The sequence below is a fragment of the Camarhynchus parvulus genome, chromosome 1A (genome assembly GCF_901933205.1).
Source record: "Camarhynchus parvulus chromosome 1A, STF_HiC, whole genome shotgun sequence".
NCBI classification, from domain to species: Eukaryota; Metazoa; Chordata; class Aves; order Passeriformes; family Thraupidae; genus Camarhynchus; species Camarhynchus parvulus.
In genome coordinates, this window is record NC_044586.1 from 50,324,508 (window position 1) to 50,348,706 (window position 24,199).

Below are 24,199 nucleotides of genomic sequence, written 5' to 3' on the forward strand. Positions count from 1 at the left end.
GTGTCCATGTCCTTACACCAGCTCCAGGCATTCCCACTGCAGTGGAAGGAGACTGAGCCTATACCCACAAGAGAGCCCTTGGCCCAGGGTACTGAGATGTGCATCCTGCAAAGCCAGAGCTCAGCTGCCGCGGGCTTTCCTGGCACAGGGGACAAACTGCCACTGTAGGCAGGGTGGGTGATTTTTAACTCTTTGGCTAAGGGTAGGCTGCTCCAGCACATGGAAGATCACACATGGCTGGTTTTTGTAAATCAAAGCAAATATTTGATACATTGCCCGTAAAATTTGATGTTAATATCAGTGTGTGCATTGGGTGGTTTGAGGCATAGGGCAGCTCTAGCTGTCCAAATGTATAGCAACTTCAATCAAGTGATATTGCATTTCTCATCTCCTCAGGTGCCCTGGTGCAGTGCCCAGGGGTGGCAGCTGGCACTGCAGAACACTGCCTGTGCTTAGTGCTCAGACTCCTGCCATCATTTTTTGTTCTCCTTGGCATGTGACATGGTGCAGATAGAGCAGAATTCAGCTCTTACAAAGTGGGAATAAGTATGTGTATAATGTTTTTTCACTTTTTTCCCCATTAGTGTTTAGAACAGAATCTTTTAATAAAATAAGGAAGATTCATATAGACATCCAACTCCATAACTTCATTATTTTTCAGCCAGTGGATCTGAAAAATGTCCCAAATAAATTCTACTGCTGTATTATTCAATTAGGACTTGCAGAAATATTGGCTGTATGCTGCTACCCTTGCCTCCTCCTGACCTCTCCACATCCTGAGCCTTCAGTTAAGGAATGCCACATCACTGCTTAGAAAGACTAGTATGTTAGATTCAGAAAAAAAAAGCTTTCATCATAGAAAAAATAAAACAAATAACTGGACTATTTTGCATTATTTTTATGATTCATTTTCTATGTGTTTTAATATTTGAATTGTCTGTAGTGTATTACAGGGAGGAATCTGGAGCACTGCTGCAAATAGGGCCAGGGAAATTGAATACATTATTTATTATTATGAATCAGTCTGCCTAAATAACTGTTGTAACTAAAATATTCACAACAGTCTGAAGAATGAAAGAATGACAAATATCACTGTCAGTAGCTGCTGTGGGAGTGTCCTCCAATGTTCTCTACTCAAAACAAAAATTTCTACACTCCATCTATAAAGTCCTACGTGTAAAACAAATCAAAAGTAATTACAAGCCTATATGCCAAGAACAAAAACCATCTACATTTTATGGGAGTAAGTAAATAGGACAGGTCATGGCAAGGGTTTTGCACTGCAGAGATATCAGCCCTAAGTGCTGAGGGAGCTGTCTGGCATTTAGACAGTTCAGAACTGAGACGGTCAGTGCCGTGTGGCAGGAGGTGGTTAGAAACTCCCAGTCTTTGAAAATCACTGTGTCTTCATCTGTGACTAGCAAATATACATAGGCACTTGCAGAAGTCCACTTCACTTCAGACTCTTGTGGGACAATTCAGTGATTCAGACAAATCCAAGGGTCTGTCCTTGAGAACTATGTAGCTGAAGATGGGGGTGAGATGAATTTTGTGTTACTGCTCTGGCCAAGACTTTCAAGCTTAGTCTTTAAGAAAAATCTTGGCAATCCCTGGCTAAAGCATATAGAGGAATGTTTCATATTCAAATGTACTTTACTCTTAGGTCTCCCCATGGCATTTATCAGGACTTCTTAAAAGGTTTTCCTTTGGTTCTGGTCTCTGTCATCATGTATCTGTCATATTTTTTTTGTACTTTATCCTCTCAATGAACATGTTCCAAAAGGAAAAATGAGGCTGCAGTAGCTGCCTGAATTGTACTTAACAGCCTGGTGGTTTAAGTACTCAGCTGGGAACAACTAACCATTGAGTTATAGGGGGTTTGGGCATGAAAGTCTCTCCTGCTGAAGCTGTTCATGTTTTCACAAACAATTAAACTTCCATTGGACCCACCTGAGAGTAATTCTCTGTATAGTCCAGTATTCAGTGAGGAATGGGAATAGCTAAGATCAAATCATTACTCTAATGAACATTTAATGAATTTTAGCATGGATGAAGTAAAATTTTCCCATTGTGAAAGCTTATCATCAGTGAGTAGACAGCATCTGGCAACAGCAACCTTCACATGCATCCAGCTGTCTAGAGGTAGAGGAGCAGGCAAGAGTTTTCAAGAAGATGCACCATTAGAGACCTGTTTTAACAAACAGCTCTGAGATTAGAGCTCTCCAGGGAAAGTCCTGCACACAGAAGAACTGGTGAAAAAAGACCTGCTCTGGCAAAAGAAAAGTCACAGGGTAGAAGTTCATTGTATACAGCATGCCCAGGCAGCCTTTTTTCTGCAGAGTTGTCACCCTCTGTGTCTAGAACTCATAATTTTACCATAAAGCACTCTTGTCTGTGTCTGTGGGGCATGGAGTTGAGCTATACCATCTCCTCAATTTTATTTGATATCCTTCTCTGAATCCAAAAGAATTTGCCCAAGAACCTTGTTCAAGTCTTGAGTAAACAGTGGGGTAAGAGGGGCACCAGCACTTAATGAACAGTACCAAAGATTGACATTTCAAACCTATCACTTTTATTTTGCATTATAAAATCTCCAAAATAGAAAGAAAACAAACAAACAAAAAAAAGAAATGAAAACACAACCTAAAAATAGAAGCCCGCAAGTTTCACTAAAACAAGATCATTTTGGTGCAGAATCAAATGAATGTTTATTTTCAGTTCAGCTTTATTTGCAAGGCCTTACTCACAATACTGTATTCATGCTTTGGGTAGATTAAAAACAACTGAAAAGGAGGTAACTTTAAATTAGGAATCACTTTTTCTAGAAGGTGTGGGATCTCCTCTTAGCTCCTGGTAAATAGGTGAGGCAGTTATTCACCACAGAGCTGCCATAAGTTGCCTATTCTTAGGGATTTTTACTCAATTTAGAGATATGCAAAAAAACTTCTAATGAAATCATCATGAAAAATGGAGGGGAAAAAAGGGTTCCTGAGACACCAAGAAACATACTGGCATAATGTTCAGCTGGCAAGTCTTTTACAAAACTGTTTTGATTGTTTCTCTTCTCAAACATTTAAGAACACAAGTCCTCTCAGCTTAGTAGAACATACATTTGCACACACACCTATCCTTAATTTTCTTTAATCCCACACCATTTCATGCCTTGTCATAAAAATGGCAGACATTCATTTTTTCCCAATCACCCTAATATAGGTTGCAGATATTAATTTTAACAATTTTAATATTATTGGGCAATGATCCAAATACCTTTTCCTAACTCTGGAGCTCTGTTTCTTTGACTGCCAGGGTTTCCTAAGGGAGATGTACAGCCTCTGATTACAGGTCAGGCAGGCTTCCCCACTTGCTCCTGAGACTGATGACTTGCATATTTAAATCATACTGCAAGTTGGATAATCTGCTTTCATAGCAAAACCCAGGGGAGAGAACTGAGTAAGAGGATACAAGGAATCCCCTGTTAAGGACTAGCTAGCTGAAGTATTTATATGCCCCCACCCCTCACTCTTATATCTGATTATCAAGGAGCCTTTATCTTTATGTTCACAAATCCCTCCAGCCCCAGAAGTGCTCCAGCCAGGGAAGCAGGGGCAGGGAGCCTGGACATCAGTGCCCAGAGCCCTGGGGCACTCAGGCGCCCTCCCTGAGGCTGAGGATTCGCTGCTGTGTCACCGCCCAAGGTCACGGAGAGAAGCTGTACTGGAGCAAGACAAAGGACGTAAGGCTTCAACGAGCACTACCACACAGCAAGGGAAGTCTGTCACACTCACACAAAGCTTTGCAGCTTGCCATTGAGCCAAGTGATTATGTGATCCATACCAAAAATACCCTGCATTCTCATCAGCTTTTTACATCTTTACTCTCATTCTTTCCTGCGGGCCAGAAAAATTATTCGGCGTGCATGCAAACACACAACAAAATAGATATAACTAGAATGGTGAATCTTCATTCCCAAAGCACAAGTTCTTTGCTATTCAGCCCAAAAATAGAAATAAGGAGAGGAAAAAAAAACACCTAAGCTTTGAAACTTGGCAGGAATGTCAGGAAATCATACCTTGAGTCACAGGGCACTCTCAGCATCTGTTCCAACTGCAAGCTTTCCATTCTCCCATATACAGCACAGCTACCTTCCTGTCTTTATTCCAGTCACCAAAACTAGCACCAGAAATATTGTTTTTTCTTTGCAGTCTCTAATATCCTACACATCCAGTTTCCAAAATGCTGTTTAGTTAGTACTGAAGATGAAAACTAGTTCACAGATGATGAGTTTTTGTTGTTCAGAAGATATTTGGCAAAACAGTTCCCAGTGGGTTGAAACAACAGCTCTGACTGCACTTAGGATTTCCAAGTGGAAGTGTTTGCAACATGCACAAAAGAAATGCTAGTTAATAAGACAAATGCTTACACTTAAAACTTTCTAAGGGCATCATCAAATCCTATCCAACAAAGAAGACATAAACACGTTATTTTTCTCTCATGTTTCATGCTTTTTAATAGCTTTTACTTTCATTACAAACACTTCAGTTCAGCCTGAACTGAGCACAAAGAGAATCAGCCCTTTAATCCTCAGGACAATACATGTTTTCTTCACACTTTGGAAAGCAAATATAGCAGCTGGTAACTTTTAAATCCTGTGCTTTGTTGTGCAAAAGATGGCAAGCAGAACCATCAAATTTAGGAGTGGAAAACACCAGCCACTTTACCTAGATCATTTTCCTACTGGTATAAAAATGTATATTTTTATACTTCTATCCAACCTAATTTTCAGAAAGCTAGGAAGTAGGAGGTTTGGCACTTTTCTCATCATAACACAACTGGATTAAACTTTAAACACCATGCAAGGGAGTACTTCTTGGCAATATTTTTTTTCTAATAATCAGCCCATAATTTAATTCCTGAAACAATATCCTAGCTCTAGCTATAAATGGCTGTGCTCTACTAACTCCTCTTTATGAGTGGAATTTGGAGTTTTAGCTTTGTAGTTTATCCATATTATAAAATTATTATTTGGAGAGGCATGTCTGTGGAGATTAAGTTGCCAGCTCCCCCAAGATCAGTATTGTCCCATATCAAAAAAAGAAAAATCTCTTTTAATTGAACATATTCCTATCTATTTTCCTATCTATTTATGCTACCAATAGTACATAAATATGATTATTTCTGAAAATTACATAAAGCAATAGAGGACCCACGTTCACCTTTTCTATGTGCCTGCTGGACAAACCCTACTCAAATATAAAGCCTACTAACAGTGATGACAGAATATTTTAATAGACATAGGACATTATTTTCCTCTGGACACATCCAGTTTAAGAGTGGTATAATTTACTGGCTTCTCTGGAATTCATTGTTCTCTCAGGAATTCTTCCTCACATAAGCAAGACTAAAAGTCACACAAAAATCAGACACTGTTTCCCTTTTGAGTAAACAGAATTCAACAAGTAGGTCCTATCCTGCCAGCCATAGAAAAACTACTATGCTATAACTATGTACACTACTTGTCTCATCTCCTCAACACAGAAGACAGAAATTTGAATCCTAAAACAAGTCATGCCCCTGCAGCAAGACTTCCATAGTCTTGGGATTCCAAGGCCTTTGCACTTTCTATTCAGTGTATGATATCAGCCCTGACAGCCTATTTGTCTCTTTCTGTGGTTTTGGTTTGGTCCCAGACACCATAGCAGTGAGCACAGTCTGAATTCCCCAGGTTTTTTTATGCTGCTCCTAATGATAAATTTGTTCCTGTCTCAGATTGCCGAGATATATTCTCTTCTCCCACAGCACTGTCTTGAAATGTTGTTTGGACTATGTGGTTCACAGCCAATGAATTTACAGTAATAAAATAACAGCAAACATCCTTTACAAAAGCACAAATATATATGCTGTATATTCTCTCCCTTCTATTATTGGCCAATAGTGCTAATATAGTGCTGAATTTCACCATGCTCCACTTTATTTAATAGTCCATTTACATATGCTCCAAATAGGCAGGTCAGCCTGGAGACCTCCTGCAAACTCACCTACATTCATACCACACACCCTCTAGACTGGTAAGTTCTTGTCTAGATGGCAGCCCTCAGGACACTCAGGAAGGAAGCAAACCAGCTCTTCTAGGACACTTTCTATGTTTCAGCACTACTCATGAAACCAAAGCATACACAGGGTACCCAGACAAGAAACCAGAATGGCAAGAAAACCAGCCCTTTCTTCAGTTCCTTTCCTGGGCTTTGCTTCCAAAGCATCAAGCCTAGAGAACCATTGTAGGATCAATAGCTGCTCCAATGAATTGCCTAAGTAAAACTGTGGTCATAAGTTTTCTCTAAGACCTTAATATTTCACAGCACTTTGCAAGCAAAAAACAAAGAAATTTTATATGAATAAGAGTAACTATCACTTTAGGGGATCAGTGGTCCTGTAAAGGAATGGAGTTCCTTAAAAAAATTGTGCCCTGCCTGCAAGGCAATTGCAGTGGCATTTTAAATGTAACAGAGCCACTCTCAAAGTAAAAATCTTATGGAAATTGTTAGGCACTTTTCATAGAATGATACCCAAAATGGGCTATCATAGTTTTGCTACTTTCCAATTTCTAGAACAGCTATGTGCAACATGCACAAGTGACTAAGGAATAAAGATTCTGCCTCTACAAATACTATTACTACATAACTAAATGCTGGAGGCACCTTTAGTGAAAAAAACTTAAGCTTAAGCCAAAACTTAAAAGATTAATTATTCCAGCTCAGAGAAATCACTTTTGCTCGTGTCCTATAGTCTCAAGCTGTAAAAGAAATACAATAGGAAGAGAGATCTCACAATACCATGGAATATCTCAGCATTGCTATCAGAAATAGTCTACTTCAGAGAAGAGTTAGAGCCCAGTATCTATCTGAAGTGCCAGACAAGAAATCCTACAGGGAGGGAAAAAAAGAGAGACCCTTGTGCCTTTAGAGTTCAACCTTTCAACAAGAATTTCCCTTTTTTCCTGTTATCTCCATAGATAGATCCCTCTCATAAGTTTCCTAATTTACAGCTCTTCCTCCTGCTGACACACTCATCCTCACAACCTGCAGAAACTGAGACTCAGTCAGAGTCTTATTCAGCGTGGCTGAAAAAAATTTTCTTTGAGGACTATGGAATTAAATAGACATTTGAAAAATACTGGCAATACCAGTCAAAAAGTAGCTCTTAATTAACCTAGAGAAAGAAATAAATGTGTTGGAAAAAAAAAGAGAAAAGGACATGAGTAAAACTCTTTCCAAAGGAAAGTGAGGAAGGATTTAAGAAACTGGCACCACCCTTAGCAGTGTTTGAAATCTTATAAAACCTCCTATCAATTCCATCAAAGGTTTCCAAAGCCTTCCAGTGAGAAGAGCTTCTATCTGATGCAAGTACCAGCATGTATCAACCCATAATCTTTCTGTAAACAAGAAATATGCATCCACTCTCATAGACCTGGTCCAGTCTCCTTCTGAAAGAATTTCATTCTTTCTATTGAGGACAGAGACAGCCAAGGGCCAACAGCCTCCTAATTTAAGGCCTCACTTAAATGCTTAGTTGTCCTGTCAGAGAGATAGGGGACATAATATCTTGCTGGGAGTACATACAGATTCTAGCCCAGGGGAGTGTTTTGCTCTTGGCTATTTAATTCATTCCTGTGGAATTTGTGTCCTCCAGTAAGACTTTTGTTCTGATGACTACTTCTCTCTGATAAATGCTAGGAAGCACAAGGATATACATTGAAGCACTCTAAACCAGTTTAATCCTAAAAGCACAATATGCTTTAGGGGAAATAATGAGAATGGAATAAGCACACACAAAATCTACTACTTGGCTGTAACACAATAGTGCCTGGTTTCTGATGACAGTCAGAATGGAGAACTATTCATATTGCCCAACTGCTACTGTACTGAAACAATTAAACACCAGGGGGCAAAAATCATCTTAATTTGGTTCTCATTGTAGCTAATAAAACTAACATTGCTGGAGTAAAGCACTGGAAAAGCATCAATGGTCCTTGCAGTGTCTTGGCTTCTCGTCAGCGTGACGTATCAGCAGAGCTCTGTCCTGAGAGATCAGCAGCAATGTCTGTGCTGGTAAATCACATTATTCCAGAGCACATCTCTCAGCAACAGCTCAGCTGCCTCCACTGTCAGACTGTCAGGACAGTCCATAACTCGGCCATGACCTGTACCAGCCAAGTCTCCCCATTTTCTGACAGGCTTCAGAAGTCATCATGGGTCAGGAATCATCCCCTCCTGGTAATTTGCATGCAGATCCATGATTTGGGGGAATAAAGGAGTATGTGACATGGGTGTGGATTGTCTGTGTCAGCCAGGAAAGGGTGAAATCTTTTCTCTGCATATGCAGCTTCCTTCATATGAGAGAAACATGTGTAGATATATATAGATATATATTCCCTGCCCCCAGGGAAGTAGAAAGAAAATCAGATTGTTGGTCTTTAACAGCTACACTCTCTTTGTAAGGTGCTCATGTATTGTGCTTATGGAATGATGTAAAACCCTCAACATTTTAGACAGTCTCAACATGCCTACAAAAGCAGGGGAGACATCTCAAACATTTAACCACTGTTAATCAAGCTTCTGATTGTTCCTGTGAAATGCTTAAACACGAGCAAATCAAAATGACAAAAGAGAAGAACAAAAAGGTCAGAAGATGCTTCTCAAGCCTTGTAGCAAACCAATGACAAACAAATGAAAACAACACAGGAAAGCAGATTACCCTTTTGCTTTAACCACAGGTTATAGTTACATCTAGGAATGTGAGAAACCAAAATTGTTAAACTTTTAGAGGAGTATTTAAGAAACTAATATACTGAAAAATAATGAATGAATGCATCAAGTTGGTTCTGTACTCTCTTGCCTCAAGCAGCTTAGCACAAATAAAATTTGATGCTAATCAGTGCTAGCAGTTTTCACAGAATCTGAAAACCTATTATTTCCCCTGGCTGCAACTAAAAAATTTGGCAACTGTTTCATTATTGTTGCTAGCAAAGTATCTCTTGTATCTATAATTTTATCTTGGTGTTGACCTGGTATTTGCCTCTCTTGACCACACACATTTAACCTGGTAATGATAGAGAATCGCGGTTGAGTTAAAAGTGGTTTTCTGCATAATCAAGCGTCTACTGCCATGGAAATATAAAGAGAGATGAACTTTTCTTCTATGTAAAACAAGTTCAATTATGAAAAAAATATAATTACAATAAAGGTATTTTTCAGCCAATAACAAGACAAGATGCTCAGGCACTAAACCGATACATGCATGTATTAAGCTACAAAAAAGCATTGTAAAATTAAATTAGATGTATTGGTTTCTTTTATAGTTAAAAATTATTCAGAAAGTGTGACTATTATCTAGAACAAAAGTACAATAAATATGTTCATCTTAAGACCTATTTCAAAATGTTTTAGTCATCTTCTCCCTACGTACAATAATTTTTCTTCACACTTCACAAAAAATCTTCCACATATGTTTTAACCACCAGGAAAAAAAAACTCATCCTATTACATATTTCAAATGGTATGCAGTGGAAAATATTGACAGATGTAGCAGGACACAGTGAACAGAAAATGGATATATTTTAATCAGTGCAGCACATTTTCTTATTAATGAATGCCAATATGTTGGGTAAAATTCTTGAGCCTCTTCTTTACCTCTTTAAAGTATATAATACAGCTTTTCCATTATGGAAAGGGCCTGCAGTCACACATGGAATAGACTGACTCCTGTGTCTTCCTAGAGCCTTTGAAGTCTGTGATGCTCATGAGGTGCAAATATTTCTGTAGATATAGAGTCTAGACCAGAATCTGTGTATGCCTCGGGTTGCCTCACAAAAATATGTTTGTGGTATCTGAAATTAGGTGGTAAAATGTTATCACATTTTATTTACATCATATTCCTTTTCATGAGATGCACTCCACTGCCACAATTTAAATTCAAAGCCCAGCATTTATGAAGTTCAGTGAGATAAGCCTCTCTACTATGGTAATGCCCTCATTTCTGGGAGGCCTGTTGTCTGCTGCTCTGTGCAGGTCTAGAACACAAGGCAGCAAAAGTGCCAAATGACAGCCAAACATAAAAAGACCTGGAACTGAGCATAAAAATAGCATCATCCAAGTATAGCCCTTGTAGCTGTGTACAGCTACCAGGCAAAGATGTACACTAAAACCCAAAATGAGGCAATGAAACAACCAAAGTGGATAAGCAAAATGCTACAGGAACTAATATATTCACTTCTAGATTTACTGAAAGACACTCTGCCTCGCATTTTGGATGGTTGCCATAAAGTTGAAAGTGTTACTCCGTAATGTCATTTGTACTTGTACTTCTGTAGAGGTAAACGTGGATGAAATGCGTAAGGCAAATGTGCATGAAGTGAATATTAGTCCCTTCAGACAGCACCTATTAAAGTGGATTACAGCTCTGCAGCAAAAAGGAAATTTGGCCAAACAGAGGAAATAAGTAATTTAGCCTTGGGAAACTGGTGAAAACAGAAGGTGAGACAAGGAAAGGCCAGGCAAGGTAAAGTAAGTCAAGGAAGGAATAAAGCTGTTGATGAATATTTGGCCTTATACACATGTACATAAATATATACACAAAAGCTTGAGATCACAATTCACCAAGCATACTGTCCACCCATCTCAATTTGCATGCAAACCATCTTCCCTAGGCTGCTCCTAGTGTGACACTGGCTAGAAGATGTGTGAAGGTGACAGATGGAGTGTACCAAGGAGCTCAGAAATAGTATGTGGGTTTGGATGTGAGGACACAAGCATCAACAAACACCTTTCTTTTTCCAGCAGATTTTAACCATTGACATAAGTTATTCAGACATTAAACAAGTAGAAGCTTTGAATACAGGGAACATAACACATGAAGTGAGCTAAGTTACACAGTCTCTTGTTTCCTCCAGGCCAAGTTTGGGGGGCCTGGGAAACAACCCAGATACTCCTAAGTGTCACACAAAACAGATAAAAGTTCCCATCTAGTCATGCCTAAGCACCCTACAGGAAAACAGAATTTCTTTGAAACAAATATAAGGAAGGATGTAAGAGTAATATTTTGACAGATTGAGTCAATAGAAAGGTTTCCTTTGTGATAGTGAGAGCTGCCTAACTGAGACAGCCAGCTCCTCAATAGATCCTACCAATCTAAGATCCCTTGTCTCTGTTTTCTTTGTGAAGCAGCCCACTCCTGATGTTTCCTGATAAAAACAACTTAAAATTATGGAAAAACCAACAACCTTAAAACAATCAAGAAATAACAGGTCCACTTTCACACAATTCAATGCTCCAGTGTTTCCTGTATGTAAAGTGCCTCTGGAAAGTCTACAACCATCAGTGGGTGAAATTTAGTCTGTCCAAATTTATGCCTTAATGTTTTGGCCCTACTAAGGGTAAGACCAATGGAAAATCACCTGTTAAGCAGCAAGACACCTCAAAACTCACAGAACAAAAAAGGAGAGAAATGAATTCAAGGCAAGCCATTTGATCAGGAGAAAGGCCATTAGGGGTCATTTTATGTGGTGGCCTCCCTCTCCTCTTCTCATGGAAACACTTAGATAAAAGAATACATTTGCTATCAGTTTGTGCTATCCACCAGATCATCAGGTAGAACTATTGACCTGTATGTTTTCTGTCATAAAATCAATAAAAGAAAGAAAAAAATAGCAAAAAAAGAAATTGCAAGAAAAAGAAAAATAGCAGCATAAAAGTTCAAGCTGCTGAGAGTAGCACTTCTTAGACTTTGTGTATTCACATTGAGAGATATAGTATGCTTCTCACAATTTCATTCCAAATTAAAATTTTGCCAGATAATAATGTTCTCAAAAATATGTAGTCCTGACATTTAGGAACTTCAGAGCAGGTATTAAAGCAATACTGAACTTCAAATTACAGGTTCAACTTTCTAAATAGCTCTGTTAAACAGAAATATGGATGAATCACACTCATTCTGGATGAAATGGAAATAGGCATTTGCATGATGGTGATTGCTGACTTCAACGCAAGTACAGACATTTACCCCAGCTGAGGGTCCCACCTCAACACATACCAAGATAGAGTAAACACAATTTCATGCCTGGAGCTTCTATGAGCACAGGCCAAGGTCCAGGTCCTCAGCCTCAAAGTCGTGGGGATACATCAGCTGAGAATTTCAGCCTATGTCTTTGGTCTGAATACAACCCAAAACGGATTATACATCTAAGTTTCTGAAAAATGACCCCTAATTTCCTAATCTTCTTGACTATAACCATTGTGAGTGGTTTCTACTGTGCTTCGAACCCGACGCCTTATCCAGAAGCCTTTACTTATGAAGAGATTCACTTCTGAGAGGAAAGTGTAAAAACAGATTTCACACGCTAGTCCATCATCAGACATTAAAGGGTATAATTTATCTTTTTTTTACATTATTAAGAATATTTGTGCAGGATCCGTATTTAAAACTAAAAGAGATGTCTCCTCCTTTCGCCAGCAGCTGTGTTACATCAATTAAATGGGTAAATAAGATCTTTCCCCAGAGGGGATATCACATGACCCTCTATTGATTAAGACTGCAGTAGAATGTTATTTGCAATCTTATTGCATAATGTAAATCAGGAGGTAGCTGTCAAGGTTTCAGAAGACAAATTGCTGCTATCTTAGACAATTCATAGACCTCTTTCCTTCTTGCTGCTCTTAATTCACAGTTAATGCATGTCTTACCAGGCTTAGTTTCTTAAATCAGTCTATAGAACCCTATTCAACTCAAAACTGGGTCTAAGTTGTAGTCTACATGGCCCTGCATTACAATGGGTATTAAAGTGACCATTCCATTTATCATTATTTCATAAATATGCATTATTTAATAGGATGACACAACTTCAATAAAGGATGTGAACTGAAAAATAGACACATCCTGCAACATGCTGATGATTCCCAGGACAGATAAACCTCCCCACCAGGCACAATTCCAGAGGTGTTCTCCATATAGAACATTTTTTAAGTCTTAGCTCTGTTTTGTGTACTTGATTTTCACAAGTAAAACATTTGGCTAGAACTAGTCCTCTACTCTCAAACCTGTGCAGTAACTGCAGCTGAGCATCAGTTTTGAGACTGAAAGGAACACCTGACCACAACCCAGCAGTCACTTTGCTCCTCCACTGAACTGTATATCCATCATTATTTCCTTTGAGGGAGAACCAAAAGGAAGGACTAAAATCTCCATTCAAATGACTGAAATACACTTTGCTGAGAAACCATTAAAAAAGGGCAATCTTTCTCTACTACAAATCAATCTCAGTTACAACAATTAGGAAACAAGTGCAACACTTTTCAAAATACGTAACAGCAATATTAAACATTATCAGAATCTTCTGCACCAAAGTCAAAGAAATGGTCTTTAAGTGGGTTTTGGCGATTGTAAAGTTGTATGAAATAAGGCAAGATTTCTGAATGGATGAAAGGAACAGTGGGTGGTAGGACAGTAAGAGATTCAGACATAAGTTACAATTGTTCTGCACGTAGAAAAAAGTGCTCAACTTACCATCATCTGCTTGCCATTACAAAGGATTAAAAGTTAAATATCTGCTGCCTGATCATTACCATCCAAGCTGATTGATTAGAATGTGCTCATCTTCCCATCTAATTTAGCAAATTTACAGGTGGTAGGTTTACTTTTCCATTACCTAGAATGTCTGAGCTTCATAAAGTATTTGGAAACAAATGCCGCTAGAACTGTCGCCTCAAAATAATCTCTCACAAGGTGATAACAAAGTCTGTAAAAAATATCACTTTGCAGAAAATACGGAGGAGGTAAAATTTCAAGAAAATTCAAAGGCTTTACAGTACATTTCATTTGGCTAGACATGCACATCAGCAGCACTAGATTATTACTGGCATATCTTTCTATGTAAATAAATTATCTGGTCCTCAAAAAATTTATTTGTGTTAAAATCTAATTTTTCATTCTCCTGGAAATTTGGGAAATTAATCCTAACCCAGTCTTGATGAGCATAAATGCTTAACATGGAGCAAATTTGAGTAGTATAAAAGTAAAGATACAAATGCCTAAAGAGTTAAAATGTGCACAGATTGCTCAGAACTTTAAGAGAAGTGCTGGGTACCTTAAAATAGGATCTGCAAACACTGCTTTTATGTATTTTCCCCCCTCTGCTTTGAAAGGGCAAACCAACCATTTCAGATTTTTGAATGTGAAAAGTGTCCTTTCTTTTCTGAAGGTATGACAACACAACCACTTCACTTATTTCATTGTTCTTGAAATTTAAAAAAAAAGAAAGAAAACAAAGAAAACATTACTTACCTTAAAGAGTCTTAAAATATTTGCAACCATAATGGACACAGAACTTGCTGCAGCACCTATCACACCTGATATCTTGTCTGGCTTAGTGAAAATAGGTGGGTCACCGTTTGCACACTTGACGTCTGAACCATCTTTTTCTATCAATGCTTGCACAAATGTTAAGGACTGCTCCAATGCATAAGTGTCCCTGGAACACGTATCAAGGATACGGACACCCAAGGTGATATTGGCAAGAAGATCAGGGTCTTTATTAATTTGATCAACTGCATACAGCATTGCCTCTAGTCTGTGGATCCCCTTCTCCTTCTTGAGCTCCCCACAAGCCACCCCTCTATCCCCTTTTGCATGAACGGGGAACAGTCCTCCCAAGATGATGTCCCCATCCAGGCGAATGGAGTGGGCATACTCCTGGCCGTGAGTCCTTTGCATCAGCGTGAGTATCCAGTAGAACTTGGCTGTTAACAGGAAGAAACAATGGCAGGAAACCAATCGTTTGCCTTCGTATACCATTTTCTCTGAAGACGTTGTTGCAATCCAGTATCCAGGTTTTCTTCTTGCTAAAGGATGAGGCTGACCATTTGAAGCTGCACTTTCTGGAGGCTACCATCAGTGCCCAATAAGTAATATAGAACCATGCGGTGGGTAGGTCAAAAAAAAGATCTCAGCAGAAGTACATAAAATGTGTTTTACAAAAGATGTCCACTGATGGAACGGGTTGACCAGCTTTTCTGAGGTGGTTTTTCAATTGCTCTTAATTGATGGTGAGGAGTAGGGTAGTATGTCTGGTCCTGATGCTAAAAGGAGGTCAGTAGCTTATGTCCTTGTATTTTGCCCTACAGCTGAGGTACTTCTGAAAAAAAAAATTAAAAAACAGTGAGAAATTCCATTTATTTCAGCAGTTTTATACCTGTCACAGTGTACTTACTTTTGAATAGCAGTTACATCACCTAGGTTTTACTTTCAATGTTCTTTAACTTAGCAAATCTTGGCCTTCAGTGAATTTGAACACCTGGCTGCACTGTACTATAAGCCAGGAAATTGATGATGCCGGCAGAGCAAGAGCCGAATCAGGGGAACTAAACTTAGCTTGGTGTTCAGATTCTGAGCAGTAATTCATATTTACCTTCATGTTGCATGGCACCCAGAAACAGACCTGATCCATAACACACTGTATTTTCTGTTTTGCTGCATGATTCTGTTCAACTTTATTATTCTGCTCCAGCCTACAGAAGTGCAATAACCACTTACACTCTCACTCCTGGAGAGGTCTCATTTATGACAATGGAGTAATCAGGGCGCCTGAATTTAAGTACACCCTTCACCCAATGCAGTACAAGCACATTCAATTCATTTGGATGTGAGACTGATTATTTCTCCAATGGAATTCACTTTGAGGGGGGCCTAACTATGTATCTAATTCTCCTTCAAGATAATGTCTAACACTAAATTATTTTTATGAAAAGGTAGCTGATTTCTCAAGTAAAAAGAACACAACATATTATGTTAGGAAACCAGCTAAACATCCAACGTTCCTTTTTCAACATTTGACTTGAGCTGAGGCTTAACATTAACAGGGTCTATTTTCTCTATTCCCTGCTTGCATTTGGACCACATTAAATAGGAACAATGTTGTGCCTGCACTGACATTTGGAGGGATCCCACTGATTTTAACGAGATGAGGATTTCAGCCTACATATCTAAACACCTGACTGACTGTTATAAATATCTCCAAATTGCCCACACTTTAATTCTCAAGTGAAGACATTTATTTATTTCAATTCTTAACAAAATTATACATGCCTGAATAAATTTTTAAACCTCTGAGGAGAAGAAAGTGAGAAGTAATTTTACCTGGTACTAGATGGGCACACTGTGGGCAATTGAATCTGAACCAGTCTCTCAATACAACTGTTACAGGCTATGGAGAGCAGTGGACATCCTAGGGTACAATTTATCTTATCCTTTTTTTTAACAAAAGTTTTACTTACTATGGAATTGATCACACTGAACAAGTGTCTATATCACTGCCTGTACAGAAAATCCAGGCATCAGGCTCATCTGTAAATATTTACTTTTTCCTTAGTGATCTGACTGGTTACTACCAAAAATATGGTCACACTGGAAGACAAATACAGACAAAACCACAAAACTTTTATATATCATGTGGTAACAAAACTCAAAATGCACTTTGATAATGCTTTAAATTGATAATCCTCTTCTTACACTAATTTTGTTACATTATTTCCTTCCATTATAACACTAAACTCACAAAAGTTGAAGTAGTCTTCAAATTATGGCTATTTGCAGACCTGAGAAGAAGATTCACAATGGAAAGTCGTTTACTGAATGTGAAACTACCTCACTGTGAAAATGAACAGTTGAAAATTAAACATTTGATGAGTATGAATAAAATCACTGCACCTCTTGACATTTAGTTTTGCTTGAATTTGGCTCAGAGTTCAATCCAAGTGACACAAAATCTGTGCTGTTTTTTGTGATAATCCCATCATTCTCCCTTGGCTCTTTTTAGACACACGGGTTACAAAGGTGCCTGGGCTCCAGCCCTGTGAGCCAAACTCAGAGTCATTCACAAACTGAACAACTTGACTCACACTACAGTGCAATTTGATCCAGGCCCATGGGATATTTCTCATATGGTCCACACTATAGAGAAAAGATTGAACTACTAACTAGCCACAGTTATCTGTTGTTTCAATTGCCTTAGTAGAAAAAAAACAGTTATGGGTTCAAAATAGTAAAGAGTAGCCCTAAAATAGGTACAGAGGTAATTTGCTTTATGGTTCCACAATGAACTCAGTGGTCCATGCATGTATGTACAAACCAGACACGGAGAAATTCACTAAGGCAATAAAAGATAAGACTACTCTTATTTAACGCTATATGGAGAACAAGAAAGCACCACTGACAAAGGGAAAATATTCCTGAAGGAAAGAAACACTGCTTTTTCCCTTTTCTCAGCTGCAGGTTAATTCCTCACAGCCAAAAAATGCCCAGAAATTAAAGCAAGTGTCAGTCTTCATGCAACAAATAGTGATGGATTCAGCTATTTCATTCTAAATTCTAACAACAACAGAGAAGCTACAGAGAGCCCAAGATCATCAGTCTTATACTTTATCTGGAACTGACTGAAAATCAAATGAATTGGCAATTAGCATTTTTCAACATTATAGCCTTCATAAGCATTAATTGCTTTGCCTCAGCTTGCATGGTTTCCTGAAGGAGCATGTTTCTTAGCTGCAAGTGTCCGCTGCTTGTCTATAAAACAGAAATAAAATTTTAAAGTGTCCTTTTTAAAAATTTAAGACCTTTTAGTCTTTTTTTTAATGTTACCTAAGAAATAAAAGCTTCTATTATACTGCCTAATTTATTCATGGCACACTGCTTTTTATATATTGATTAACATTACCTTTTACAGAACATTTCAAGTCTGTGTAGCTAAGCAGAAAGCATATGATCTAAATTAATTCCATTTTTATCAATGAATTTTAGTGAAAAAGCACGGGCCTCTGGGCTATAAAGCCTGAATGAACTTTTCTCTTGTGCAGAGATTTCATTTGAAGTAAAATGCTGTCCTTTTCCAAAAGACAATAAAAGTTTGAATTAATGCAAATATATTCTTGATTTACCAGGTTCCCCACTGTAGTAGCTGGTGTTCACTAGAAACTTGAGTTCAGAGAAGAAATTCATATATTTCCCCTGCACAGCCTGAGAGTAAGTGCACCACAAAGCGTCTCTTCCAGTCACCTTGTAATACATGCTTCTCTTGGGTTTATTTCATTAAAAATATCTGGCATTATCAGAACATATTGCTATTTTTAAAGTCAGTATTTCAGCACAAACCTCCACTTGTTCTGCTAGAATATATATTTATTTTTAAACCTAAGGAGGCGGAGTACTGCAAGACAGGGGAGATGGAAACTTGTGCATGTAGTGTCTGGTTCTGAAATTACTTCCTTCATAAAATCATTCAGCTTTATCAGATATTTGGTACTCAAGGTTGTGTATTTTTGTACCACACTGCCAGAGCCAGTGCATCAGAATGAACCCAGACCAGTCGTTACACCACAGACTCATTGCACTAAAAGACAGGCTCATTATAGAACCTCTTTATGTTAATGAAAAGGTCTAAATAATGGGTTGAGTGACAGATAAATACTTAAATAAATATAGGAAATGTTTCTATTTTGTTAACGAGGTTCCTGAAAGAACCTCTTCAGCTGGCACTTAAGTTTTCACTGAAAACATGTAGAACGAGTCAATATGTTCATCAGGATATACAGTTTTAAAAAATCTCACAATTACAGACAGCATCAGGAGCAAAGAATACTCTCTGGAGCATAGGCAGGAGGGACATTTTACAGCTGGCATTGCTAGACAGACATACATGAACCCTCTACTGAGGGACAATATAAGCTATCAAGTGAGGGGAAAAAATACCTCAGAAAAAATGTTTAAAATTTTGTTTGAGCAAAAAAACCCTAATCTCTTATTGTATTTAAAGCATGGTTGGAACAGTACCAAGATAAAATAAAGCAAATATTCTGTGAATTGGGATACAAGAAGTTCTAGAGTGAAAACCCATTCACAAAATATCAGATTGTCCAGTCAATACAAAACTGATCTGATTTTACTGAATGAAAACAAAACAATGGCAAATTCCATTATTAAGTTCTGAGGAGGAAAAAACCCCCAAATTTTATTATTTTGACGTTTTACTACTGACGTGTCTGAATTATGAAAGAATTCTCTTGTTAACGTTCATTTCAATGTTCACAAAAGTTGCTTCTTTCTCCTGTACAGCATTCCTCAACGAGCAAATAGCTGAATTTCCACAGAGAACAGGCAAAGAGTTGCCACCTGCACACAGTAGCCTGACACATATAGAAGATTAATGGGTTTTGCTGACAACAAAAGGGAATTTGGAAAACCTTTGGCCTTGACATCGCAACTCCTAACTTGCAAGAGAATTCTTCACTGATGTAAGTAGTCTTATCTACCTCGGCTCTTCTGTAATGGTTTGCTGTGCCCCTGCCACAGAGGTAACCTTTACACAATAATCAGGACTTCAAGGCGAATCACTCTCAGCATCTCGTTTACAGGAACTATTTCTTCCCTGTGCAGTCTGATGTCTACCCTCAGCCTGATCAGCCCCTTTTCAAATACTCTACAACACCTGCCTTCACCTCCTACCCTGCAAATATCCATTTACCAAACAAGCTACCCTGTGAAAATCCAACACAGGTCCTTCTGCTGGGGGGAGACCAAGAAGAGACTACAATTTTTAAAAAGAAAACTACATTGAGTATTTTCCTCTGCCCTTGGTTGGACTTTTAATGAACCCCATCAGTATTAACACCTTCAGAAAAAGGCTTCACCTCTGGTTTAGCAAACGATGATCAAGATTTTCCCAGGCACCCTAGGAGAGCTTTCTGTGTTGTTTCTGCTTTCATTTGACCCTCTTTCCCACCAGACTCCCGCTCCAGTCGGCACAGCTGAGCGGACTCATAGCAGGCGCGGCTGGTGCAGTCCGGGGCTCTGCAAGAACGGCTTTGCCCCCAGAAACGCAGCCGCACGCCGAAATCGTCCCGGGGCACCCGGCAGGAAAGTCCCCCACTGCGTCCACTCCCGACCCCGGCGACGGCTCCGGCGAGCGGGCGAGTGCCCCGGGCGAGCATCGCTCTGCATCCCGCTCTCCATATCCCGCTCTCCGTATCCGGCGCATGGCGCGCCCGTGCGTTCCGCACGGCGCTCCGCGAACCGCAACCGCACCTCCGCACGGCACACCGCAGCGAACTCCGCGGACCTTGCACCGCACCCGCGCACTCGGCACCCACCCCGCTCAGCGCCGCGCTCAGCACCCCGCGCCTGCCGCCGCTCTCCGCCCCGCGCCCCTCTCCGCCCGCCGCCGGCGCACACCGGCGGGAGCCAGCAGCCGGCCACGCACCGGCTTTCCGCGCCGCTCCTCCGTGCTTCCCCGGCTCTTGGCGTGCCCGGCACCTTTCCCGGCCCGAGGAAGGGCTACCGCAGCCAGGCCGGCCCCGCCCAGCGGAGGGGCCCGGGGAGCGCCCCCGGGCTGGGCGAGCCGGCTTCCCCGCGCAACTCCGCGACCATCGCCCATCACCGCTGCGCTTCTCCCTTGAAGGGAGCCCCCTATTGTTCTCCACTTTACTTAGCCGAGCGATTTATTATGTTTTGTCTCTTCCCAGGCGCATCCGTACCCCGGCTGGCGTGTGCTGTGGAGGGATTCCGGCACAGCCTCGTCGCGGCTCTCCTCGCAGCCTCGCTCCCTCCAGCGAGCGGCCGTAGGACGGGTTTGAGCTGCCTCCTCCGCGGCTTTGGAGCCCAGGCGGCCCGTGCGCGGGGGACGGAGGGCACATACGGATTTCCCGGCTGGAGCCAGGGCTCCGCCGGTCCCCTCCGAGCTCTGGTCCCCGGCCGGGAGCGCTGCACCTCCGTCAGCGGCGATGCAAAAACAAGCGTCGCCTTTTATTTCCAGCCACCAGTGATTCCTTCCTCTCCTTGCATCAACTAGTCAGCTTTAATGAGCTTCTGCTCCCCCCTCGATGCAAACCTAAGTCTCTTTTAATGAATCCCTGGTCCCAGAGGTCCGAAGCTTGCAAACTCCAAAACGCCAACGCCGGATTTCCATACACTTTGGGTCACTGATTGATTTTTACTACTTGAGTTGTGTTATTAGGTTTTTGCGTTTCATTTTCTTATTTATCTGGTTTTTATTGCTGTTGCTTGGCTTGTTTGGTTTGGGTTTTTTAACCGTGTCATACATCAACCTGCCAACACCTCGCATTCCTGCGATCAGCACATGCCAGCGCTGGGGATGCTGTTCCACGCCGAGGACAGTAAAGCCCTTGCCTCGTGCCGGTACAGCCTCTCGCCTTCTTCCTCCGGGGAAGAAGCCCCCGGAGCTCGGCGGGGATCCTCCTGCCCCTTCCGTCCCCAGGGACGCGGGGATGCCCCCGGCGGAGTCAAGGAAGCAGAGCCCACCCGGCAAGGAATGGGCGGGCGACCGGCACCTCGCCCGACCCTGGCCCCGCAGAATTTGGCGGCGGTGGGCAGGGCTGGCCCGTGCCTCCGGGGCGGCGGAAGCCCCCTCTTCCCTCCTGGCCAGAACAAGGTGGCGGGGAGCGCGGGGGAACCCCTGTACCCCCCTTCCCCGGGGGGTGGGAGAAGACCCGGCTAAGTCGGTCGAGGGGAGACCTCGGGAGCTCCGAGATTCTCCCTTTTTGCTCGCTGCTGTGACGGCACTGTGTCCGGGATCTCTTTCGTTAGATCTGATTGGGGGAGGATATCGACAATAAAAATGATAAATAATTAACGCAAAAAAAAAAAAATAAAAGCTCCTGGCGCCACGAAGCAGGCAGAGAGGATTGCCCGGGATTCCCAGCCCAAAAATCTTAACTAAGGCAAAACGCGCATTATTTGCCTTCTCCCGTCTGCTTAAATTAAGAACTAAAGACGACACACATAGATACACAAATACCTTGATCGAAAAGAGTTGCATATCCATGTTACTGTGGAGGTCCCTGGAATTATACTCGGTGTCGATCGGGAATGGCATGAGGTAATTTCTGTACCAGCCTCGTCTCAGACAGCTTCCCTCAGCAGCGTCAGCTTAATATGCGAGAGCTCAGCCTGGGACAGGTATCCAGGAGAGCGGTTTCAGTCGTGCTGTTTAACACTCGCGAACAGCCAAGCCGAACTTGCTCCACTGACTCCCTCCTCACTTCCCTTTCCCTACTCTAAAACAAGAACACCAAAAAAAAGAACAATCCACAAGGTAACTTTTTGGGGTCAGTGGCCCCCGTGACTATACCAACCCTCCGCTGTCTTGCCGCTCAGTCACAGCAGCGGACACACGCACCGGCCGGCTGAGCCGTTCACAGCCAAGCAAGAAAACACCTCAGCCCCCGCCCCCGGCCCGGCCCCCGCGCCGGCGGAGCGGTCCGCACCAGGAGCCCTCGGCTCGGAGCCCCCGGGCGTCGGCGGGATCGGCACGGCTCTGCCTGAGCTTACCGCGGCTCAGGCGGGACGAGCACGGCACGGAACGACGGCACGGCACGGAACGGCTCAGCGCGGCGGGGCGCGGCAGGGCACGGCTCGGCTCGGCTCAGCGGAGCGGGCGCGTAGCCACACTTGTAGCTGTTCTTGGTGCTGAAGGAGGGGACAGTCCGCGGCAGGACAGAGCACGGCACGGCTCGGCTCGGCACGGCACGGCACGGAGCGGCTCCACGTGAATTCCCAGCCGGTCGCGGCTGCAGCTCCGGGCCCGCCCGCCCGCGCTCGGCACCGCCCTCCCCGGCACAGCCGCTCCGCCCGGGCGCGGCGCCGGCAGACGCGGCCGCGGGATTTCTGAGCAGAGGAAGCCGGTGAAGGCTGAGGCTGTGGAACCAGGGGAGCGGAGCGAGGAGAGGGACACGGAGGGGATCACCGGCGCGGGCCGGGTCTGTTTAACGCGGTCTCCCCGTGGGTGCGGAGCCTCCATCCCCATCCCGCCTTCCGCGGGCAGCGGAGTCGTGTCCCCCGCCACAGGATCGATGACACGGGATAAGATTCCCGACGCTCTTTGTCCCGTCCCCGGTTTTGGCTCGCAGCTCGGATGCCGGGTGGCGGACTTCCCATTTATCCCCCGACACCAGGGGGGTTTCGGCAGCGCGGAGCCGGGGCCATCCCGGAGGCTAAGGGCCACAGCCGGGAGCACCTCGCCGGACGGCTCTGGAAGTTTGCTCCGCTCGCAGAGGCTCTGCCCAGCACACGACCCTTGCCCGGGGATGCCCCGCGCCGCCGGGCGGGAGCGGCCGGGCCCGCGGAGCCGCGGGAGCGCAGCCCCGGCGCGGCCGCTCCGCCCGCCGGGGAGCCCCGCTCAGCCTCGGCCAGACGGCGCCACCTCGAGGGCGCTGCCCGCAACTGCACCCGCGGCGCCGGCTCGGCAGCGGAACGGGGCTCGGAGCGGGGGCAGCGCGGCCGCGCGTCCGGCTCCGGACAGCGACCAGACCTTCTCCATCCTTCCTTTCACGCTAGTCTAAACTGCTTTCCCTTAAAGGAACAACATCTTTCTTTGCTTTGCTTTGCCCAGGGCTGTCTCACTTAGAACATCATTGCTGCAAGGAGGAATTCCAAGAGTGCTTAAATATGTCCAACCAGCGTTTCCATTATCATCTTTGTTGTGTGTTACTACTTTTGTTTATGTTAAAGGTCTGCCCCAGGCAAACCACGGGACTCAGACAATGCTCAATGAGTCGTTCAAGCCTGTAACTTCTCTTATGGAAAAGGTCTCTCACAATTGCAAAATGGCACTGGGAAAACAGCCAGGTCTTAGGCAGGATATATTATCTCATGTTTGCATTGGTTTTTCTCAAAACCTTCCATGACAGAAGATGGAGGAGATGTGGTTTCAAAGATCTAGCTCAGAAATCAGGAATATAGTCATATAGGTGACTCAATGTCCTGATGTTCAACCGTGAGCAAAATTTCATTTAAAAACATATATCCTCCCTTACTCCCATCAGTAAAATTAGCCATGCATGAGTTCTCATCAGTGTTAGATAGACCAATTTCCAACTGCATTTATACTTTGCCTCTCCAGCAGCTTAACAGAAAGTTCAGCAAAGCAAAACCAAGTGATATCCTGAGGGCACAGGTGATGCCTGAACTCTTGTGTGAATCTTGCAGCTGGAGACACAAGCTGAGGTCAAAAGGCTAGGATACAGAAACCTCCAATGTGCTTCCAGCTTGGCCACCAACCTGAATGCAACCTGATGCCTCCCCCTATTTCTTCTAGCCACATATTTTCTATAGCACTCTTTTGAGCGCATTGAGGGTGTATCTTTTA

General features: G+C 42.5%; 1 protein-coding gene across 2 annotated transcripts in view; it reads right to left on the reverse strand.

The window, feature by feature from the left end:
• Window positions 1-22,058, reverse strand: part of GRM8 (glutamate metabotropic receptor 8) — a 314,702-nt gene extending 292,644 nt beyond the window's left edge. The window contains exons 1-2 of one of the 2 annotated variants that reach the window (XM_030959457.1): window positions 21,851-22,058; window positions 14,332-15,181 (exon numbers count right to left, since the gene is read on the reverse strand). In XM_030959457.1, coding sequence (XP_030815317.1) covers window positions 14,332-14,841 — 510 coding nt within the window. In that variant the 5' untranslated portion in view covers window positions 14,842-15,181; window positions 21,851-22,058. Of the gene's footprint in view, window positions 1-14,331; window positions 15,182-20,296; window positions 20,463-21,850 lie in introns of those variants that run through there. The other variant, XM_030959458.1, reaches the window with a different exon arrangement.
• Between the last annotated feature and the right edge of the window lie 2,141 nt (window positions 22,059-24,199).